The sequence below is a fragment of the Coregonus clupeaformis genome, chromosome 29 (genome assembly GCF_020615455.1).
Source record: "Coregonus clupeaformis isolate EN_2021a chromosome 29, ASM2061545v1, whole genome shotgun sequence".
NCBI classification, from domain to species: domain Eukaryota; kingdom Metazoa; phylum Chordata; class Actinopteri; order Salmoniformes; family Salmonidae; genus Coregonus; species Coregonus clupeaformis.
Window position 1 is genome coordinate 18,105,570 of NC_059220.1, and position 23,950 is coordinate 18,129,519.

A 23,950-nucleotide genomic window follows, 5' to 3' on the forward strand; every position below is an offset into this window, starting at 1 on the left:
TCCTGATGGTTCTTGTACAGTCCCCTCACTCACACTACTGAAACACGAAGCATGGGAGGGTAGCATAATTACAGCAGAAAGTGGCTATTAAATGGCACCAGCTCTGATGAACTTTTGTGTTGCCTTCTTTACCAACAGCATGGCATCATGTCTCAATCACTGTAACCCATCCTTTTTGCAGAGCTTTAATAGTGCTTCATTTTGGACTCTGGACATTGTAATTACAACTTCTGATGGATTTTGCACCTCAGTTATGAAGCTCTCAAACTACACCAGACAGGCATCATGCAGCCGTCATGTTAAACTGAACAAGCCGTCAACACCATGTTGAACATTGGCCTTCAGTGACCCTCAATATTCTATTTATTGAAATATGACAGAAGCCGAAGTAAGGCTGCGTTTACACAAGCAGACCAATAAAAATTTTTTACCAATCAGATCAGCTCTTTTGCAAATATCAGAATTGTGCTGCCTGTGTAAACGCAGCTTAAGAACAAGGCATGTACATATTTGTGATTCATAGCCCCTTATGGCGGACAGACGGGAAGTTGGATGAGTCATGCATGTGGAAAATGATGGGCGCTATAATATGATGTAACTGATTATGATCACTCACTTAGACCTGTACAAAAGTTGTGTATCAGTTGAAAAAGTATGTTTTACCAGAACAGATATATGTTATGTTTTACTTTTCATTTGTACGATGCTCTGATTCAAGTAGTAACAAATCCAATACTGCTTCTCCACTCCGTTGATGTTCAACGAACATAAACATGATTGGTGGTGATGATGCGAGTGGCGGGATAAACAACCAATGGAGATAACGTAGTCTTCACTCAGGCTACGCCCTCCTACGCGCTTCCTCATCTGTGAAATAGAGCGGATCAAATTTGTCGTCAATACGCAGTCCGTCGGCTGGAGAAGGGGGAGAGTCCGCTGACTTTTTGTATTTTTCTCCCGCGGATTATTGTTTCAACGTTGCATAACCGAACCGGTAAATCTGTTGAATTCTTCCTCTAGTATGCGAAAATGTTCTCAGGTGGTTTAAACATCGAAGTTTTTAATTGATAATATCAGACTGATTCCCATTCTCTCAGTCATTGAGCACATTTTCATGTGGGTTGGTTGGAAAAGCGTCACTTCTGTGTGTTACTGACTGGGAAGCGTGTGTCATTAACAAAGGCTGGATTTCCTCTTAAATTCTCGTAGATTATCCCGTCCATTTCTAGAATATTCGGGTCACTGTCTTTATGTCTGAGTTTATTGCAGATGAATACTGATTTTAAACTTTATGTAATTACATGGTTTCTGGCTTTCTTTTTCCCTCCTTTTTTTAAAGTCTCAAATAGAAAGAAAGATGCCGCTTCTCCACAGAAAGCCGTTTGTCAGACAGAAGCCCCCAGCGGACCTCAAACCAGATGAAGAAGTGTTCCTTTGCAAAGTCACACATGAAATCTTCAGGACATACGAGTACGTGAAGTCCAAACTGATAAATTAATATTTCAGAATGATCAATGTTATAACAAGCTATCAAATGACCATCCGATATTGGCTCAACTCAAATTAGGAAAGTTTAACATGATCTAGCTTGCTAGGAAGCTAAAATCCTCTGCAGTGCTGGAAGATGGACAAAGTACTACTTATTATAAACAATTGTAAATCATTAATAATGTATTGTCTGGTTGACACCTATTTAGCTAGCCATCAGATTAAATGGGTCAGAACAGTTATTTCTATCCAGTTGTCAAACTTATTGTTTGGCAGGTGTAGCAAGTAACGTTAGATCACTGCTAGTTTAGCGGCTAGCTAGCTAGTAGTGTTGAAGCGAGTACCATTACCAGCCGTGTTAGCCAAGTATTTGGGCCTGCTAGCCAGCTGGAAGCTAGCGTTGCAAAATATCCAACTTGAGTCAACTTTAATTTGACTAGGTTATCATTATTGCCATAATTTACTGTCATATCCGTCGAATAACTGGTTGGTAAAGCTAGCCAGTCTTGTTAGAAGTTATAGGATGGCTCTTTTCTCAGATCATTTTACATAGTCCTAAGGACCTAAGATTAGAGCAGAGCAGTTGGCGCTCCTCACAACGCGTCTTGCCTCGGTTCGCGAAAGAAACGTGTGTAGGGCTATTGTTGTGTGATTTGTTTATAGCTAGCTAACTAGGAAGCAACATGCTAACTGTGGTGTATTTATTTCAGTAGTTTATAGTTTATTATTTTAGCAAGTTGTAACTCATAGCATAGATACACTTTTTTTAAATGTAGGACTTGCCTACGAATAACATACTGACTTAGTCCAAGGGGGTCTTGAAAGGTAAACAATTTCACCCTGATTCTCATATTCCAGATAGACCACAACTTCGCATGTTACTGTACATTTAGTAGAGGGACAGTGACAGACATCTTTTAGTTCTGTTAATTATTTTATCACAATTTTGAAGATGGACTATTTTATATTAGATTGTGGTTTTGTTTTAAGGTATAATTTTTTTGGAATTGTATTTAGTCAGCATGTGTGACAGACTGATCAACATGACTTTGGAAAACTTGAGGACTTTGAGGTCCTATCTATGCAGAAACTGTGGAAAAGCATCTCGATGTTAAGTGTACACAGATGAGCAAGGGATATGTCATTGTAAATAAGAATTTGTTCTTAACTGACTTGCCTAGTTAAATAAAGGTAAAATAAAAATGTTGTGCAAGTGAGGTTGTGTGATAATGTTTTTAACGCTGATCTGGGTTAAGCATTTCTTTTCGTTTCCTCCAATGATTGTGTGGGCAGCAGTATTTTGCAAGTGTCCAGTCCAACATTCAAAATTAGTGCGCAATTTCATTTCATGCTCTTACACATTAGGGCCCTTGTCAAAAGTAGTACACTATAGGGAATATGCACTGACCTGTACTGACTAGAACCACCCTGTCTCCCCACAAGTGACTTCTTTGAGAGGACCATCCTGTGCAACAGCCTGGTGTGGAGCTGTGCGGTGACGGGCAAGCCTGGCCTGACCTACCTGGAAGCCCTGGACTGTGAGAAGAGGGGTCGTCAGAGCCTCCAGAGCTTCCCCTCAGCTCTGGTGATCCCCCTGCTGCACCTCACAGCCCTCACATACCGCACCCGGCTCCACGAGATCTGTGATGATGTGTATTCTTACGTCAAGGAGAGGTTCTTCCCCGGGGAGATCGTGGACGTTGTGACCCGCACCGGTACCAGGTAAAGTGTTAATTTAACCACATGACCTCACCTAGCATCAGTTTCACTTTAGATTAGGTCATATGTACAAAATAGTGTAATCAGTTTCACTTCTAACCAGGGGTCGGATATCATTTGGTTTTATACCACCTTCCCGAAGGACTACAATGCCTTTTACGTTCTCTCCCTATGCGTCTGTGCTTTGATAGTTCCCCTATTTAGCCAAAGGAGTATTCATTCAATGTCTGATGTTCTTTATGTTCACTAGCATTACCTCTGACTGTAGATCCCAGCTCTTTGACAGTGGAATCATGTTCTCTGTAGTAAACCGATACATTGATTTTTGACAAGGTTGAGAGTTCGCTATGAGCTGTTGGGAGAGGGGCACCAGAGGACCTCTAATATCAAATTGTATTTGTCACATGCGCCGAACACAACAGGTGAAATGCTTACTTACAAGCCCTTAACCAACAATGCCGTTTTAAAGAAAAAATAAGAGTTAAGAAAATATTTACTAAATAAACGAGCAACAATAAAATAATAACGGGGCTACATACAGGGGGTACAGAGTCAATGTGCGGGGGTACAGATTAGTCGAGGTAATATGTACAGTACCAGTCAAAAATTTGGACACCTACTCATTCAAGGGTTTTTCTTTATTTTTAGTATTTTCTACATTGTAGAATAATAGTGAAGACATCAACTATGAAATAACATGCATGGAATCATGTAGTAACCAAAAAAGTGTTAAACAAATCTAAATATTTTTGAGATTCTTCAAAGTAGCCACCCTTTGCCTTGATGACAGCTTTGCACACTCTTGGCATTCTCTCAACCAGCTTCACCTGGAATGCTTTTCCAACAGTCTTGAAGCAGTTCCCACATATACTGAGCACTTGTTGGCTGCTTTTCCTTCACTCTGTGGTCCAACTCATCCCAAACCATCTCAATTGGGTTGAGGTCGGGGGATTGTGGAGGCCAGGTCATCTGATGCAGCACTCCATCACTCTCCTTCTTGGTCAAATAGCCCTTACACAGCCTGGAGGTGTGTTTTGGGTCATTGTCCTGTTGAAAAACAAAAGGGAGTTCCACTAAGCGCAAACCAGATGGGATGGCGTATCGCTGCAGAATGCTGTGGTAGCCATGCTGGTTAAGTGTGCCTTGAATTCTAAATAAATCAGACGGTGTCACCAGGAAAGCACCATCACACCTCCCCCTCCATGCTTCACGGTGGGAACCACAGATGCAGAGATCATCCGTTAACCTACCCTGCGTCTCACAAAGACACGGTGGCTGGAACCAAAAATCGCAAATTTGGACTCCTCAGACCAAAGGACAGATTTCCACCGGTCTAATGTCCATTGCGCGTGTTTCTTGGGCCAAGCAAGTCTCTTCTTCTTATTGGTGTCCTTTAGTAGTGGTTTCTTTAAAGCAATTTGACCATGAAGGCCTGATTCACGCAGGCTCCTCTGAACAGTTGATTTTGAGATGTCTGTTACTTGAACTCTGTGAAGCATTTATTTGGGCTGCAATTTCTGAGGCTGGTATTTCTAATGAACTTATCCTCTGCAGCAGAGTTAACTCTGGGTCTTCCTTTCCTGTGGCGGTCCTCATGAGAGCCAGTTTCATCATAGCGCTTGATGGTTTTTGCGACTGCACCCAGACTATTTGCATTGCCCCCCCCCCCCACCCCATCCCCTTTTATGCTGCTGCTACTCTGTTTATTATTTATGCATAGTCACTTTAACTCTACCCACGTGTACATATTACCTCAATTACTTAGACTAACCGGTACCCCCTGTATAAAGCCTCCCTACTGTTATTTTATTTTACTGCTGCGCTTTCATTATTTGCTCTTTTGAATTTTTTACTTACCACTTTTTTTATTTTATTTTTAACTGCATTGTTGGTTAAGGGCTTGTAAGGAAGTTTTCACTGTAATGTCTACACCTGTTGTATTCGGCGCATGTGGCAAATACAATTTGATTTGAAGAAACGTTCAAAGTTCTTCATTTTCCGTATTGACTGACACTTTTTTGCTTACTACATGATTCCATGTGTTATTTCATAGTTTTGGTGTCTTCACTATTATTCTACAATGTAGAAAATAGTAAAAAAAAAAAAAAAAACTGGAATAAGTAGGTGTCCAAACTTTTGACTGGTACTGTGGATGGGGGCGTGCTCTTCCCTCTTTCTCTTGTAGTCCTTGGTCCTAGGCCAGTGGTTTAGGTACAGTTGAAGTCAGAAGTTTACATACACTTAGGTTGGAGTCATTAAAACTTGTTTTTCAACCACTCCACAAATTTCTTGTTAACAAACTATAGTTTTGGCAAGTCGGTTAGGACATCTACTTGCATGACACAAGGTATTTTTCCAACAATTATTTACAGACAGATTATTTCACTTATAATTCACTGTATCACAATTCCAGTGGGTCAGAAGTTTACATACACTAAGTTGACTGTGCCTTTCAACAGCTTGGAAAATTCCAGAAAATGATGTCATGGCTTTAGAAGCTTCTGATAGGCTAATTGACATCTTTTGAGTCAATTGGAGGTGTACCTGTGGATGTATTTCAAGGCCTACTTTCAAACTCAGTGCCTCTTTGCTTGACCTCATGGGAAAATGAAAAGAAATCAGCCAAGACCCCAGAAAAAAAATGGTAGACCTCCACAAGTCTGGTTCATCCTTGGGAGCAATTTCCAAATGCCTGAAGGTACCACGTTCATCTGTACAAACAATAGTACGCAAGTATAAACCCAATGGAACCACGCAGCCGTCATACCGCTCAGGAAGGAGACGCGTTCTGTCTCCTAGAGATGAACGTACTTTGGTGTGAAAAGTGCAAATCAATTCCAGAACAACAGCAAAGGGCCTTGTGAAGATGCTGGAGGAAACCGGTACAAAAGTATCTACAGTAAAACGAGTCCTATATCGACATAACCTGAAAGGCCGCTCAGCAAGGAAGAAGCCACTGCTCCAAAACCGCCATAAAAAAGCCAGACTACGGTTTGCAGCTGCACATGGGGACAAATATCGTACTTTTTTGAGAAATGTCCTCTGGTCTGATGAAACAAAAATAGAACTGTTTGGCCATAATGACCATCGTTATGTTTGGAGGAAAAAGGGGGCAGCTTGCAAGCCAAAGAACACCATCCCAACCGTGAAGCACGGGGGTGGCAGCATCATGCTGTTGGGGTGCTTTGCTGCAGGAGGGACTGGTGCACTTCACAAAATAGATGGCATCATGAGGAAGGAAAATTGTGAAATGTATTGAAGCAACATCTCAATACATCAGTCAGGAAGTTAAAGCTTGGTCGCAAATCAATGACCCCAAGCATATTTCCAAAGTTGTGGCAAAATGGCTTAAGGATATCAAAGTCAAGGTATTGGAGTGGCCATCACAAAGCCCTGACCTCAATCCTATAGAAAATGTGTGGGCAGAACTGAAAAGGCGTGTGCGAGCAAGGAGGCCTACAAACCTGACTCGGTTACACCAGCTCTGTCAGGAGGAATAAGCCAAAATTCACCCAACTTATTGTGGGAAGCTTGTGGAAGGCTACCCGAAACCTTTGACCCAAGTTAAACAATTTAAAGGCAATGCTACCAAATACTAATTGAGTGTATGTAAACGTCTGACCCACTGGGAGTGTGATGAAAGAAATAAAAGCTGAAATAAATCATTCTCTCTACTATTATTCTGACATTTCACATTCTTAAAATAAAGTGGTGATCCTAACTGACCTAAGACAGTGAATTTATACCAGGATGAAATGTCAAATTGTGAAGCTGAGTTTAAATGTATTTGGCTAAGGTGTATGTAAACTTCCGACTTCAACTGTATTAGTGAAAGCATGTATTAAGTTACAAATATTCTTAAGTCCTGGCTTGAACCAATGACTGTTCTTAACAATTCTGCTACCATGACACTTGTTACAAGTTCAGTTACTAAGTCTGCTCAATGTAGATAAAAGTTTATGAACTGGACCTAGAGCCTTGCACAACATTAATTTTAAGCCCTACCCATGCTCGTGAAGTACAGACCCTACCTAGGCCCGATTGCTTCTGCCAAATTCATGGCTCGGTCCTGCCCAAAATCAGAAATAACTTCCATTAGCTGCTCGTCTGTCCCGCGCTGCATGCACTCCGTGCCTGGCTCTGCTTGTGAGTATCCATAGCAACGCCTCTGCTTGCTGTTCTGCTTGGTGACGAGACTGAGCGCAGTTAACTGTGAACCAGCTACTTTTCATCACTAAACTCAAGGAACATTATTTTCGGTAAAATAATCTATCCTCTGGAGTCGGACAATGTTCTGGTCTTATTTAAAGAGGTTGAAGCACTTCTGACACCATGATATGTACTGCACAGCAGAGCACAAGCAAATGGCTCAGCTTCAAAATGTTAATGATCAATTTAGTGATACCCGAGCACTAGCTGTACCCTAGTTATTGATGAAAAAACAAGCCCTAACCCACTGTATAATGTTGGGAGCTATCGGGGTCGGTAGTAGAGCTCTAACTGGACCTTAGAAGCCCCATGGACTTGTTATACAGGGGTTTTCAGTGATTTACCTTTGTCTTTCCTATTTGCTATCCCCTACGTGACTTACCAATGCATTGGGCAACAAAACAAACATGTATTTCATTCAAGCTTGGCATTGTTTTTCTATAAAAAATTAATAAACTGTAGTTTTTACACCATTTTACCCTCAATGGGCTCGGGAGAGGCGACGGTCGAGACACGCGTCCTCTGAAACATAACCGCCTAGCTGCCTACTTCTAAGACACTGCTCACTTTACCCGGAAGTCAGCGGAGGGCTCCGTATAGCTCCGCATTGACATGATTGGTTGACGGTAGGTGGGGGCAGGAGGTCCTGTATAAACACAAACTCACCTCCTTGACAACTTCCTTCTCAACAGCTCTGCTCTGCTACATGAAACGCAAGAAGTATAAATGCCCTGACATCTGCAGAGGCCCTATCACTGACATCAGATTGACCCATGCATCACCTTTTAGACCTTGGCAGTGTTTTTCAATCAATTTAAATGTGTTTTGAATGTTTCCTACAGGCAGCTATGTGAAATCCTGAATGTGCAGTCTCCCCACCATTCCAACGGGCCGGTCAACGGGCATGCCAAACTTCAGATGGAGGGGGACTTCATCGTCATCAGTGACAGTGACGAGGACACTCCTAAAAGCCCCAAATCAAAGGCCAATGGGTTAGTCTGTAAGCCAAGCAATTCAAGGCTGCATCTGAAATTGCATCCTAATCCCTATGGTCAAAAGTAGTGCACTTTATAGGGACTAGGTGCCATTGCGGATGCACACAGTCTTTGTCCCTGTCCATTTTCCTTGTTAGCATGGATTCAAACCTTTTTGTTTCTTTTTCCCTTGTCATGTCTAAAGCAAGAAAAAGAAATCTGTCAACCCGTCTGTGTTCAAGTACAAAGTACGACCCATCAAGGAAGGCAGTGAGCCCATATTCGCCAAGGCTGGTCAGATGAGGTGAGACTAACCTACTGACTAACAATGTTCTGTTAGCTTGTATTGTTCTTATTCGACAGTTAATCCCCTCTGACTTTTTAAATGTAACCACTAACTGTTATTCCATCTCTCGCTCCCTTATTTTAGCCGTAAGAAGAACACGTTTTCACGGGACAGACTAAAGCTGCTGCTCAAACAGCACTGTGAACCACAGAATGGAGTCGTCATGATCAAGGTATTATGATTTAACTCTAAAGTATTATGAAATATGTCAGTTGGTGTCTAGTAGGTACGTTGGGGGGTAGTATAGTAGGTACGTTGGGGGGTAGTATAGTAGGTACGTTGGGGGGTAGTATAGTAGGTACGTTGGGGGTAGTATAGTAGGTACGTTGGGGGGTAGTATAGTAGGTACGTTGGGGGGTAGTATAGTCAGTATTTTTGGGGAGTAGTATAGTAGGTATGTTGGGGTAGTTACAGTGAGGGGGGAAAAGTATTTGATCCCCTGCTGATTTTGTACGTTTGCCCACTGACAGACATGATCAGCCTATAATTTTAATGGTAGGTTTATTTGAACAGTGAGAGACAGAATAACAACAAAAAAATCCAGAAAAATGCATGTCAAAAATGTTATAAATTGATTTGCATTTTAATGAGGGAAATAAGTATTTGACCCCTCTGCAAAACATGACTTAATACTTGGTGGCAAAACCCTTGTTGGTAATCACAGAGGTCAGACGTTTCTTGTAGTTGGCCACAAGGTTTGCACACAACTCAGGAGGGATTTTGTTCCACTCCTCTTTGTAGATCTTCTCCAAGTCATTAATGTTTTGAGGCTGACGTTTGCCAACTCAAACCTTCAGCTCCCTCCAGATTTTCTATGGGATTAAGGTCTGGAGACTGGCTAGGCCACTCCAGGACCTTAATGTGCTTCTTCTTGAGCCACTCCTTTGTTGCCTTGGCCGTGTGTTTTGGGTCATTGTCATGCTGGAATACCCATCCATGACCCATTTTCAATGCCCTGGCTGAGGGAAGGAGGTTCTCACCCAAGATTTGACGGTACATGGCCCCGTCCATCGTCCCTTTGATGCAGTGAAGTTGTCCTGTCCCCTTAGCAGAAAAACACCCTCAAAGCATAATGTTTCCACCTCCATGTTTGACGGTGGGGATGGTGTTCTTGGGGTCACAGGCAGCATTCCTCCTCCTCCAAACATGTTGAGTTGATGCCAAAGAGCTCGAGTTTGGTCTCATCTGACCACAACACTTTCACCCAGTTCTCCTCTGAATCATTCAGATGTTCATTGGCAAACTTCAGACGGGCATGTATATGTGCTTTCTTGAACAGGGGGACCTTGCGGGCGCTGCAGGATTTCAGTCGTTCACGGCGTAGTGTGTTACCAATTGTTTTCTTGATGACTATGGTCCCAGCTGCCTTGAGATCATTGACAAGATCCTTCCGTGTAGTTCTGGGCTGATTCCTCACCGTTCTCATGATCATTGCAACTCCACGAGGTGAGATCTTGCATGGAGCCCCAGGCCGAGGGTTATTGACAGTGCTTTTGTGTTTCTTCCATTTGCGAATAATCGCACCAACTGTTGTCACCTTCTCACCAAGCTGCTTGGCGATGGTCTTGTAGCCCATTCCAGCCTTGTGTAGGTCTACAATCTTGTCCCTGACATCCTTGGAGAGCTCTTTGGTCTTGGCCATGGTGGAGAGTTTGGAATCTGATTGATTGATTGCTTCTGTGGACAGGTGTCTTTTATACAGGTAACAAACTGAGATTAGGAGCACTCTCTTTAAGAGTGTGCTCCTAATCTCAGCTCGTTGCCTGTATAAAAGACACCTGGGAGCCAGAAATCTTTCTGATTGAGAGGGGGTCAAATACTTATTTCCCTCATTAAAATGCAAATCAATTTATAACATTTTTGACATGTTTTTCTGGATTTGTTGTTATTCTGTCTCTCACTGTTCAAATAAACCTACCATTAAAATGATAGACTGATCATTTCTTTGTCATTGGGCAAACGTACAAAATCAGCAGGGGATCAAATACGTTTTTCCCCTCACTGTATATGTATATATTATTTTTTTCTTCTACATGCAGGCTGCATGGTTTTTATTTGTTGGCTTTATGCAGGCTATTTTTACATAGTTGGCAATGGCAATAGAAGTTACAAACCTAAAAAGTATCATTTTCATTTAGATATAATTTGTATTAAATCACATGACAATGATTGAGATATGAAGACTTATTATAAATTAAACTGTTCCACGAAAATGTTTATATGAAAACCATAACTGGCACGCAGATTGGGAGAAATGGCAAGATAAATTGGCATTCCACATGAGAAAGGTTGCAGACTCCTCGTGTACCCTATTACCAGTAACTTCAGGAGAGTAATGGCACTGCGAAAGCCAGCAGGAGGAAAATGGTTGGGTCTATCTTCCTAGAGCTGACCGCCCAGCCAAACTGAGCAATCGGGGGAGAAGGGCCTTGGTCAAGGAAGTGACCAAGAACCCGATGGTCACTCTGACAGAGCTCTAGAGTTTCTCTGTGGAGATGGTTGTCCTTCTGGAAGATTCTCCCATCTCTGCATCACTCCACAAATCAGGCCTTTATGGTTGAGTGGCCAGACGGAAGCCACTCCTCAGTAAAAGGCGCATGACAGCCCGCTTGGAGTTTGCCAAAGGCACCTAAAGGACTCAAGAATCTCTGGTCTGATGAAACCAAGGTTGAACTCTTTGGCCTGAATGCCAAGTGTCATGTCTGGAGGAAACCTGGTACCATCCCTACGATGAAGCATGGTGGTGGCAGCATCATGCTGTAGGGATGTTTTTCAGTGGCAGGGACTGGGAGACTAGTCAGGATCGAGGGGAAATATGAAAGGAGATAAGTACAGAGAGATCCTTGATGAAAACCTGCTCCAGAGCACTCAGGACCTCAGACTGGGGTGAAGGTTCACCTTCCAACAGGACAACGACTCTAAGCACACAGCCAAAACAACACAGGAGTGGCTTCGGGACAACTCTCTGAATGACCCTGAGTGGCCCAGCCAGAGCCCGGACTTGAACCTGATCGAACATCTCTGGAGAGACCTAAAAATAGCTGTGCAGCGACGCTCCCCATCCATCCTGACAGAGCTTGAGAGGATCTGCTGAGAAGAATGGGAGAAACTTCCCAAATTCAGGTGTGCCAAGGTTGTAGCATCATACCCAAGAAGACTCGAGGCTGTAATCGTTGCCAAAGGTGCTTCAACAAAGTACTGATTAAAGAGTCTGAATACTTATGTAAATGTGATATTTCAGTTTCTTTTTAAATAATTTAGCAAAAATGTATAACCTGTTTTAGCTTTGTCATTATGGGTTGTTGTGTGTAGATTGAGGGGGGGGGACTATTGAATCAGTTTTAGAGTAAGGCTGTAACGTAACAAGGTGGAAAAAATCAAGGGGTCTGAATACTTTCCGAATGTGTGTGCTACTGCTCGACTAAAAAAATCTTGGTCGACCAAACAATCGACAAGTCCACTCATTTGAGTCAGCACTACAATCAAGCAACTGTCATTTTGCGCTAGTGTTGTTGCTAACTGTTTCTTGTTTGTTTCATGGTTAGGCATCAACTGTTGCTAAGTACAAGTTGGCAGAACAGCACTTCTCCCAGTTCTTCCCTGACCAGCCGCCTGTGTTTGTCTTCAGTCCTCCTCCTAAAGGGCAGGGCAGGCCCCAGAATGATTCTTCTCCTCGAGAGGTGAGGATTGGCAATGTATGTGTCCCAAATGGCCCTACAGGCCCGGGGCAAGTCGTGCACTATATACTGAATAGGGTGCCATTTGGGGTTCATCCCATATGTACAGCCTTTATGATTACTCAGGCGAAGATGTTATTATAACAATGTAATAACCATCTTATTACATTGTAATAATAACTTGTTGGACTTCCACCATGAATTTGGTCAGTACGACTTTTAAAGACCACTGAAATGTAAAGCATCTCGTGACAATTGCGTTTTGATTATTTTCTTTAGTTGGGGCACAATTTATTGAACGCAGCAGAGGAAAAGCTTCGTCTGATACAGCAGAAACAGGAGATGATGGCTACGGGTGAGTCCAGTGGATTAGTTGGATATTAGTAGATAATTGTTAGCATGTTAGTTGGCATCTAAGTGCAAAAAGTAGTGCGCTGTTAGCATGTAAGTGCTAGCGAGACTGCCAAGAGATGTACGAATGATCCCAAGGTTTGGCTGCCACATTAATATATATATATTAGGGCTGTCAAATGATTAAAATGTTTAATCAAATTAATCAGAATTTTCAGTGGATTAATCATGATTAATCACTATTTGCAATTACACCTGAATCCTAACCATTTTTTTTCTGAAATGCATACGATGTCCCGCTCACGTGCAACAGACAGGAACTGTTCTTTACAAGCCTCCGCAAAATGACGCTCCTCAGTTTTTAATATAGTCAGCGCAAAAAGACTTCAGTTCCCACGTGTCACTGATTAAATGTGCAGTTACTCCGAGGTAATTGTTGTTACTCACTGATGTCCAATGGTCTCCTGTCAGGGCGATATGATTTACTTGAGCCAAGACCTCTTTCCTTTTTTCTTTTTCGTTTTCATAGAGCTCGTGGATTTTCTTCATAACTGTGGCTCTTGACGGTGGCTTATAGAATGAGTCTTGAGACGCCACTTGCAAAACATCAAGGAAACCTGAGTCTTCTACAATGCTAATGGGTCTACAATCCTTTGCAATCCATTTTGCTATTGTGTTGGTCAAATTATCTGAGGTTGATTTTGTTAATTGCCTGCAAACATTCAGCGTGGTCTGGCGCAAACCACTTGCTGAATCTGACGGCCCAGCAAACGCATGTTTGGCGTTGACATGGTACTTCAAGCTTGAACAGCTCCGGTGAAATTGAAACTCCTTCTTACAAATCTTGCAAATAACCTTGTACTTGTTAACTGTACCATCATCATTCTTTTTATATTTGAATCCGTCAATAGGCCCACTTTGCTCACCTTGCTCCATCTCGCCTCTAGCTCCCAACCACTTTCCTGACCTGAATAATTTGTCACACTGCGCATGCGTGAAATGCGTTAAAAAAATTGACGTAATTAACAGCAAACAACTAATTAACGTCGTTAACGCGCTATTTTTGACAGCCCTAATATATATATATATATATCCATCCATCCAGAATGGTGACTTTCACAACATTAAAACAATGATGCGTTTTGTTATTATAACAAAAAACCATATGTTCAGGACATGGAAAGGCCAATCAGGAGAGGGAAGATGACCTGGGGGCCAAAAAGAAAGAAAAGGAGGACAGAGAAAAGAAGAGGGAAGAGATGAAGATGTTGTTTGAAGAAGAGAAGCAGAGGAGGAAAGAAGAGAAGGAACGCATGAAAGTGGAAAAGGAAAAAGTAAGCTGATATGATTAACGTCATTTTTGATCCATGTCACAGTTTAATTTACATTTGTTCACCAGACAACGTCTCAAATCACTTGATATAGATTATACTGTATGTATCGTTATGCTGTATTGTAGGAGAGGGAGAAGCTTAAGGAGGAGAAGAAGAAATATGCAGAGCGACTAAAGATCTGGAGCAAACCCAGAGAAGACATGGAGTGTGAGGACCTGAAGGTAAGCAGCCCCAAAACCTCCTTAGCTAGTCTTTGTTTGGTTTCATCCTCCGTAGTTGAAACGCTTATATTTTCTATTTGGTACAAGAAAGTTGGTGCTGTATAGGCAACTTCTATGTTCGATATGAGTTGGCTATACAGCACAAACACATCTGGGACCTTGCTAGCTTTTTGTGGTTAAGGACAAAGGTTGTGAAACATTGTCCTAAATGGTATCTCTAAGTTGGTAAATAAAGTTAGCATGTTTAGGCCTGACTCTCCTCTATGGAATCATGTCCAGGATCTCCCAGCCCCCATCCTGGTGAAGACCCGTCTGCCTGCAGAGCTGTTTGGAGATGCTCTCATGGTGCTGGAGTTCCTCAAAGCCTTCGGAGAGCTCTTTGACCTCAAGGACGAGTTCCCAGAAGGCCTCACACTCGGTGAGAAACACTGGCAAAACAATGTATTTTTACAATCACTCTTCTACAACTTTAGGTTTATCACCCATGTTTGATATTTGAATGTAGTTCATTGTGTGAAAGTACGCTGGTACAGTGACAGTCTGGTTTAGTGTTTGTGTCAGGAGTTTTCTGACTGTGGGGCCTTGTCTGTGTGTTCCAGATGTGCTGGAGGAGGCCCTGGTGGGTTCGGAACCTGAGGGGCCGCTTTGTGAGCTGCTCTTCTTCTTCCTGTCGGCCATCTTCCAGGCCCTAGCTGAGGAGCAGGAGGAGGTGGCCCGCGACCAGGTGGCTGAGACTGACGCCAAAGGTAGGGACAGCAACGGGCCTCGACAACGCTTGTTTACTGTCAACACCCTGTTTAGTCTACTTAACCCATCGTGGTTGGTCACCAAATATACTTTGGCAGTGAGCAATGCAACGTTATCAATGGCGACATTTCATCCAGGCTGTAGGATTGACTAATGACAAGATTTAGCATATGGCGAAATATCGTAGTTTTGTCAGTGTGTGTAAATCTTCCTTGTTGTCAGATCTGAGTGAGGCCCTGGACGATGATGCCGACCCCACCCAGTCTGCCATCAGTGCTGTGGCTTCTCTGGCTGCTGCCTGGCCTCAGCTCCACCAAGGTGAGAGAAGGACTACAACCTTTAATATAGTCGATGTTCATATACAACTACTCGCACATTTGTTAATTTTGTACTGCGAGCCTGACTCTTCAATGCATGTCTCTGTAGGCTGCAGTCTGAAGCAGTTGGACCTGGACAGCTGTACTCTGTCAGAGATCCTGAGGCTGCACATCCTGGCATCGGGGCCTGACTGCAACTCTGCCAACGCCAAGTTCCGCTACCAGAAACGTGGAGGATTCGGCTCTACAGACGACCCCTGTGTTGAGCTGAGACTGGCCAACCCTGCGCTGCTCAAGAGGCTGTCCTGCACTGCTGTCTACGACCTGCTGCCAGGTGAGACTGAGAGGCACACACACAGCCTCTTCAGGTTGTTGCCTAACAAAAGAAGCAGAACTGAAGAAGCTATCCCTTTTCCTTTCTTTCTGAACCCCCAAGTGTTGGGATATAGCCTACTAGTAAAGTTATCAGGCCCGCCAATCAGACAACCAGTAATATGGGTCATATCTTGTGAACTGTTTTGGTCTAGAAACACACCGTTTCCGCTGTAGTAATGGTACAACCACAACGCTAAGGAATATGCACACTTTGTTTTATTTCTCTAGGGCTCTTGGAAACAACGGTAGAGCGACGCTTAATCATTACAACATATCTGGAATTTATTTATTTTTTCTAGGCACACTGGTGCTACCAAATTAAAATTCCAGTTCTCACTGCAAAATATTTAGCTGCAAATGCAACCAAAATTGTCACACTTTAGAGCCATGCTTGGGAATAAGTAACGTTTATTGAATTGAGTGTAATGTGTCTGGTGTTCTGTCCCAGGTGAGAAGCTGAAGATCCTCCATGCGTTGTGTGGGAAGCTGCTGACTCTAGTGTCTACCAGGGACTTCATAGAGGACAGCGCTGATGAGCAGAGACAGGCCAAGCAGGAGCTCAGGGAACTGAAGGCTGAGCAGCACCGCAGAGAGAGGGAAGAGGCTGCCATCAGAGTTCGCAAGAGGAAGGAGGAGAAGTTGAAGGAACAGGAGATGAAATTGAAAGAGCTGAAAGAGAAACATGAAAAGCTGATGGAAGAGGAAGGAAGAAATGGTGACATGAAGACTGAAGAGATGAACACCAGCACTGAGAGCCTGAAGGACGAACATCAGACCGAAGACGAGGAGGAGCAGACGACCAACAAGAGTAGGAAGGGTAAATAATAGCCTATCTTGGCATACTGCTAGCAATCATAGAAAGCTTTCACATAGTGTGACTCAATCAATTGTTGCGCAGAACAATAGAATGCACATTTTGGAATGGAAATGTTCTATATTCTATAGTCCAGTTCTATGTGCATTGTAAAATATTTCCCCCTCTGGTTAGTCCCATATTGCCATTCTAACGCAATCGTTTGATTTCACCCTTAGAGAACGGCAGCAATCCCAAGGAGAAGCAGCCTAAAGAGGAGGTGAGCCCAGGCCTGACCCCAGAGGAACTCCCTGAGCAGCAGCCGAGGGAGAAGGATCTCCAGGAGCGCATCCAGAAGGCTGCAGCCTGCACTTATATCCTCCCCCTGGGGCGCGACCGCCTCTACCGCCGCTACTGGCTCTTCCCCTCCACACCTGCCCTCTTCGTGGAGGACGACTACTTCGGCCTGACGGAGGACATGCTGGAACCCCAGGAGCCAGCCAAAGCTGAGGAGATGGAGGTGTCTCGGAACGAGGCCGGAGAACCAGAGGACCTCTCCCAGACAAGCCCTGTCTCCAAACCCATCCTCCCAGCCCCCGTCCAGAGCAGCTCTGCTCCCCCAGTGAACCGTCCTAACCAGTGGGCCTTCTACAGCAGTCCCCAGGAGGTGGAGGCACTGATCGAGGCCCTAAACCCGCGGGGTCACAGGGAGAGCAGCCTGAAGGAGGTCCTGGTGCAGGAGAAGGAACGTATCGCACAGCTCCTCGGTACAGCAGCCGCTGACCGCTACCACCACACAGGTACTGACTACTGCAGTCTACCAGACTGTAGAGGAGAGGCCTCTGGCTAGACTAGAGCAACCTGATCCAAATGGCAAATCAATCCAATGTATTTATAAATCCCTTTTTTACATCAACAATTGTAATCGAGTCCACTGATTGGTTTGTCTCACTGCACTTCAGCTGACAATTGCTTCAGGAGTGAATGATTGACTGCGTGAGTGGAATATCCTGAAATACTGGACGTTTGGGATATTCACTGTTTTGCCTGTCTTTCTTTCCCTCCAGATATTAAAGCAGAGGCTGGTGGTAACAAAGCTGTCTCAGCCAAGTCCAAGGCTGCCCCTGCTCCTCTCCCAGAGGGCACAGCGGCTCCTGCTGAGGACTTCATGGGCAACAGGCTGAGAGACCTGCTGCTAGATATAGAGGACCGCATCTACCAGGGTACACTGGGACAAGTCAAGGTACACTGGCTTTGATTGGTCAATAGCGCTTTCTGATTTAATATTGTTTTATTTCACATGGTAATAACGTTGAGATGCAACCGCATTACATTGACATTTTAGTCATTTAGCATACTATCTTATCCAGAGCGACTTAAGTTCTTTTTTTAAAGTAATGATTAGGTATTTACACTTCGGTAAGATGAGGAATGAGCTGGTATGCGGAAGTGCTGTATGTTGTTGAGTTATGAATTGCATCTGAATGCATAAAAAGTGAGAACATTGGTAATTATTGTCTGACGTCTTGTATCGTAGGTGATGGAGAGGAGTGCATGGAGGAAAGCACTTGAGGAAGGCCACTATGAACTACTGAGCCCTGAGCTGAAGGAGAATGGTGTCACTAAAGGAGAGAACTGTGATGTGGAGAACATGGAAATGAATGATAACAACTTGAAAAAAGAAAGGTAAGTACTGTAAATGCACAGCATCATAGTACTGTCTGTCATATATGCACCGAGGTTAGCTAGCTATAATGAATATGGTTTAGGGGTGTAAACATGAAAACGAAGTTGGGATCCTTAACGTTAAGAAAAATCCCTAACCGAAAAAAGAAATAAAATCCCCCCCACATAATTAAAATCAGTGCCGTTATCACAAAACATAATGTTCTGTGTTATAGCCTAACTAGACTATATGGCTATAAAGGCCTGGGGAAAGTTGGGTAATTTAAGGAGAACCAGAGGAAGAGGAACTTAAAGCTACATGGTGAATTTGCGAGGCATGCAAGACAATTAAGAAATTGCGAGATGTTGATTACCAAGACATATGCGCATGCCTGCCCGCCTCTCTCTCCCTCGAGCTGCCCTGCCTGCTTTTTAATCTTTGCTACTGACAGGAGTGTTCAGTCTTTGGTCTGTTGCATGTAGAATATTCTAGCTTAGGGTATTTATGGGACCGAGATACAGAGGTACAGTATCTTCGGGCCAGTCTTGCAAGCACGGGGTAGGCTATTCTTCGTTGCTGAGTGGGTGGGAGTGTGTTTGTCTTATATGAAATTACAGTAGGCTACCGGTATAGTCTATCGATTAGGCCTACCCTTTTCAGATATAAAGATATGTGGCCCTTTGAAAGCGCTATGGCTTGTCTGTTAGGCTAGGCTACACTAAGGCTTTTTAAACACTGACACGAAACCTTCTCTGGCGATATGGGCGGTATTTTACTTGTCTGTAAAGTAATGCTGCTTCTGAAGCGGGACTGACTTCCATCACTAGGCGACCAGAATTGTAAATTCTAGCCAGCCTGCTGCCCTCCGCGCAGACCACTCTTCCGTTTAAAAAAGTACTTTAAAGTTTGTTAAATGTCGCGACTTACCGAGACATTTAGTAGAAAGAAAGCACATCTAGCTACCATACCATAAAATAAACACAGCAGGACATCAATCAGCAACACTTATTGTTGTCAGGGAAACAATAGAACATTTATATGCTGGCACTGTCTGAAAAGGTACCAAAAAAAAAAGTCTGAAATGTTATCAGTTGTTGACGTGTTACTGTAGCTGCGTTCTATGTCTTTTTAAGGGTTGCGGTAGATATAACTTCATTGCCCGGCCCTAGCGGTCATACATACGCAATTGGACCATTAAAGACTCTGCATGGTCAGTCTGACATCTGCAGTGGCCGTACAGCATTTACTGTGATACAGTCTCTGCAGAAGTCAGGGCATTCATCATTCTTGCGCTTCGCAGAGCTGTTGTGAGGAAGTTGTCAAGGAAGTGAGTTTGTTATACAGGACCTCCCGCCCCCACCTACCGTCAACCAATCATGACAATGCGGCGCTATATGGAGCCCTCCGCATTGTTATAACATTTGTGAGGCGCATGGTGATGCAGTACGGAGCTCGATTTGGCCTCTGCAGGCTCCACAATTGTCACACCTTCCGTACGGAGCCTCAGATCGCATTGCGGGAGCAAGCAGAATTCTATGATTTTTTCCCTTATCGTTTTAACGGAGAACCAATTTTAAAATGGCAGTTTAAACGTTAACATTTTTCCATTTGTCACATCCCTAATATGGTTACATTGAGATTAATTATGGTTACGTCTGAGAAAAAGCCATAGCCACCAAATATTTTTATTCACAATGTATCTTTATTGACTCTCCGGGGTGAGACTGCACAGGATCAGTAAAAAGCATGCATATTTTTTAAATTTATGTTGTGCAGGTTACAGGTTTCACTGGTCATGTTACAGGAGCTGAAGGGGGAGACCAAGAGGTTAGCTAGATATTCACTATCAGTCAAAAGTTTGGACACACCTACTTATTCATAGGTTTTTCTTTATTTTACTATTTTTTTATGTTGTAGAATAATAGTGAAGACATCAAAACTATGAAATAACACATATGGAATCATGTAGTAACCAAAAAAGTGTTAAACAAATCAAAATATTTTATATTTTTTAATAAAATATATTATTTTATATGATTCTTCAAATAGCCACCCTTTGCCTTGATGACAGCTTTGCACATTCTTGGCATTCTCTCAACCAGCTTCATGAGGTAGTCACCTGGAATGCATTTCAATTAACAGGTGTGCCTTGTTAAAAGTTAATTTGTGGAATTTCTTTCCTTCTTAATGCGTTTGAGCCAATCAGTTGTGTTCTGACAAGGTAGGGGTGGTATACAGAAGATAGCCCTATTTGGTAAAAGACCAGGTCCATATTATGGCAAGAACAGCTCAAATAAGCAAAGAGAAACGACAGTCCATCATTACTTTAAGACATGAAGGTCAGTCAATACGGAAAATTTCAAGAACTTTTAAAGTTTCTTCAAGTGCAGTCGCAAAAACCATCAAGCACTATGATGAATCTGTCTCATGAGGACTGTCACAGGAATGGAAGACCCAGAGTTACCTCTGCTGCAGAGGATAAGTTCAGTAGAGTCACCAGCCTCAGAAATTGCAGCCCAAATAAATACTTCACAGAGTTCAAGTCACAGACACCTCAACATCAACTGTTCAGAGGAGACTGCGTGAATCAGGCCTTTGTGGTTGAATTGCTGCAAAGAAACCTCTACTAAAGGACACCAATAATAAGAAGAGACCTGCTTGGGCCAAGAAACACAAGCAATGGACATTAGACCGGTGGAAATGTGTCCTTAGGTCTGGAGTCCAAATTGGTGATTTTTGGTTCCAACCGCTGTGTCTTTGTGAGACGTGGTGTGGGTGAACGGATGATCTCTGCATGTGTAGTTCCCACCGTAAAGCATGGAGGAGGAGATGTTATGGTGTGGGGGTGCTTTGCTGGTGACACTGTCTGTGATTTATTTAGAATTCAAGGCACACTTAACCAAGTGGCTACCACAGCATTCTGCAGTGATACGCCATCCCATCTGGTTTGGGCTTAGTCCCACTATCATTTGTTTTTCAACAGGACAATGACCCAACACACCTCCAGGCTGTGTAAGGGCTATTTTACCAAGAAGGAGCGTGATGGATTGCTGCATCAGATGACCTGGCCTCCACAATCCCCCGACCTCAACTCAATTGAGATGGTTTGGGATAAGTCGGACCGCAGAGTGAAGGAAAAGCAGCCAACGTGCTCAGCTTATTTGGGAGCTCCTTCAAGACTGTTGGAAAAGCATTCCAGGTGAAGCTGGTTGAGAGAATGCCAAGAGTGTGCAAAGCTGTCAAGGCAAAGGGTGGCTACTTTGAAGAATCTCAAATATAAAATATATTTAAATTTGTTGGTTACTACATGATTCCATATGTGTTATTTCATAGTATTGATGTCTTCACTATTATTCTACAATGTAGAAAATAGTAAAATAAAGAAAAGGCCTTGAATGAGTAGGTGTGTCCAAACTTTTGACTGGTACTGTATGGTTATAGTGTGAGTTAGTTGAGAAAAAGCATAGGTACCAGACTTGTAAAAATGTGGTGTTGAACTTGTTTGTCATAATGTTTAATGGGGAAACTCATGACCCCAAGAACGAGCAACATCTGGTGCAATAAGTCTTTTAAATTCCACATACCTTTCTATTTTCTTTACTCCCCATAGTATCTTTGACTCCCGAGGAAGCACAGTCTTAAGTTTAACACAATCTCTCTCGTTCTTGTCCTTGTTGTTCAGGTTACAGGTGTCATTGTTCAGGGTACAGGAGCTGAAGAGGGAGAGCATGAGCGCAGCTTCCACCAGCACCCCACAGCTGGTCAACAACACTGTCCGCTACCTGGCTCAGGCCCTGGCCCACATCCAGCAGGGAATCGAGAGAAAGTTCCTCAAGGCTCCACTGGGTAGGTCATCTACTCCTCCTTCTCACATCATAACGCCTTCCTGCAAAGAAAATAAATTGTCCCAATTGGCACCCTAGTCCCTTTTATAGTGCACTGCTTTTGACTAGGGCCTATAGGGAATAGGGTGCCATTTAGACGCAGAGTGTGCACACTTAGATCAATGCTAATTGTAGTAATTTTGATATCCAGATTGAGACTATTCCTGGATTTAAAAAATTGCAATTGAGAATCTCTTGAAATGCTTTTTAGGCCAAGCTTTTAGTCACAGACAATGTTCCCTGTAAGCCCACATAGAGAAGCACGAGATTGAACTTCACTCAACTTTCTAGAGCAGTGGTCACCAACCGGTCGATCGACTGGTCGATCTCCAAGGCATTCCTAGTTAATCGTCAAACATTTCTGTAACAAGCGGTCTGTTGGCGCTAGGTGCAGCTGCCTTGCGTGCCGGGAAGGCGAACTGTTGCCATTTTGAACCATTTCATGTGTCTAAAGGTACAAACTCTACCTTCCCGGTGGGCCCAGAGAGCAAATTAAGTGCACTATAGGCCTACCCTTGGCCAATCGGATGGCTCAGATGACCCTGTCTGCAGTAACGTAGCAGGCATAAAAGAAAGATACAGCAAAGTTGATACTATGAGACTTCAAAACGTTTAAAACCATGAATACAGCGAATACAGCGAATACAGCGAATACAATGAATACAGCGAAGAGCTGCTGTTTTTATTAGTGAGTTTAAGTTCTTACTCAACACTGTCAACACCTTTTTATAAGCCATAAAATGCGTGTTCTTCCTGTTTCCACTCAGCGCTACAACAAGCACTACAGCTGTAATTAATGAGTAGGAAAGTGTATCGATAAGCTTGCGTTATTATTAGCGGCTTGGTCTTTTTTAATATCGAGGATATTTCACTTTCTCTGTTCATAGGAGTAACAACATGAATTTGTGCCTGAGGCAGAAATAATGCGGTGCGACTCAAGGTTCGCAAGCAATATGCGGTGGTAATGTATTGGGCCTATAGCTTACTGCACAAACCCATTGCTAAAGTACTGTTTCTAAATTGGTTAACCTCTTAAGGATCTGACTTTTTTTTTTTTTTATTCGCCTAGAATGACATACCCAGATCGAATAGTCTCCTGAGTGGCGCAGTGGTCTAAGGCACTGCTTTGCAGTGCTAACTGTGCCACTAGAGATCCTGGTTCGAATCCAGGCTCTGTCGCAGCCGGCCGCGACCAGGAGACCCATGGGGCGGCGCACAATTGGCCCAGCGTCGTCCAGGGTAGGGGAGGGAATGGCTGGCAGGGATGTAGCTCAGTTGATAGAGCATGGCGTTTGCAACGCCAGGGTTGTGGGTTTGATTCCCACGGGGGGCCAGTATATAAAAAAATATATATATGTGTTCACTAACTGTAAGTCGCTCTGGATAAGAGCGTCTGCTAAATGACTAAAATGTAAATGTAAAAATGTAATTGCCTGTAGCTCAGGACCTGAAGCATGAATATGCATATTCTTGATACCATTTTAAAGGAAACGCTTTGAAGTTTGTGGAAATGTGTAATGAATGTAGGAGAAATAACAACTTAGATCTGGTAAAAGATAATACAAACAAAAAAACATGCTTTAAAAAAATTAAAATGTGATCTTTGAAATGCAAGAAAAAGGCCACAATATGATATTGCAGATTAGGCGCAATTTAGATTCTGGCAACTAGATGACAGCAGTGTGTGTAGATTGATCCAGTGAAGCATTGCAATACTGGACTATTTTGTATCAAGTCTGCCCAAATGTGCCGAATTGGTCAATTGATACATTTTCAAGTACATAACTATAGAGAACATACAGAAATGATATGGTAATACAAAATGTAAGTTTACACACTCCCAGGAATG

General features: G+C 43.1%; 1 protein-coding gene across 2 annotated transcripts in view; it reads left to right on the forward strand.

The window, feature by feature from the left end:
• Window positions 1–894: 894 nt before the first annotated feature.
• baz1a (bromodomain adjacent to zinc finger domain, 1A) overlaps window positions 895–23,950 on the forward strand; it is a 40,934-nt gene continuing 17,878 nt past the window's right edge. For both annotated transcript variants that reach the window (XM_041854776.2, XM_041854777.2), the window contains exons 1-19: window positions 895–994; window positions 1,340–1,470; window positions 2,932–3,210; window positions 8,259–8,408; window positions 8,596–8,694; window positions 8,821–8,908; window positions 12,282–12,416; window positions 12,693–12,768; window positions 13,938–14,098; window positions 14,224–14,319; window positions 14,599–14,737; window positions 14,919–15,065; window positions 15,289–15,384; window positions 15,493–15,717; window positions 16,207–16,575; window positions 16,791–17,351; window positions 17,619–17,794; window positions 18,089–18,237; window positions 21,900–22,063. In XM_041854776.2, the coding sequence (XP_041710710.1) occupies window positions 1,358–1,470; window positions 2,932–3,210; window positions 8,259–8,408; window positions 8,596–8,694; window positions 8,821–8,908; window positions 12,282–12,416; window positions 12,693–12,768; window positions 13,938–14,098; window positions 14,224–14,319; window positions 14,599–14,737; window positions 14,919–15,065; window positions 15,289–15,384; window positions 15,493–15,717; window positions 16,207–16,575; window positions 16,791–17,351; window positions 17,619–17,794; window positions 18,089–18,237; window positions 21,900–22,063 (3,223 nt within the window). In that variant the 5' untranslated portion in view covers window positions 895–994; window positions 1,340–1,357. The remainder of the gene's footprint in view (window positions 995–1,339; window positions 1,471–2,931; window positions 3,211–8,258; window positions 8,409–8,595; window positions 8,695–8,820; window positions 8,909–12,281; window positions 12,417–12,692; window positions 12,769–13,937; window positions 14,099–14,223; window positions 14,320–14,598; window positions 14,738–14,918; window positions 15,066–15,288; window positions 15,385–15,492; window positions 15,718–16,206; window positions 16,576–16,790; window positions 17,352–17,618; window positions 17,795–18,088; window positions 18,238–21,899; window positions 22,064–23,950) is intronic.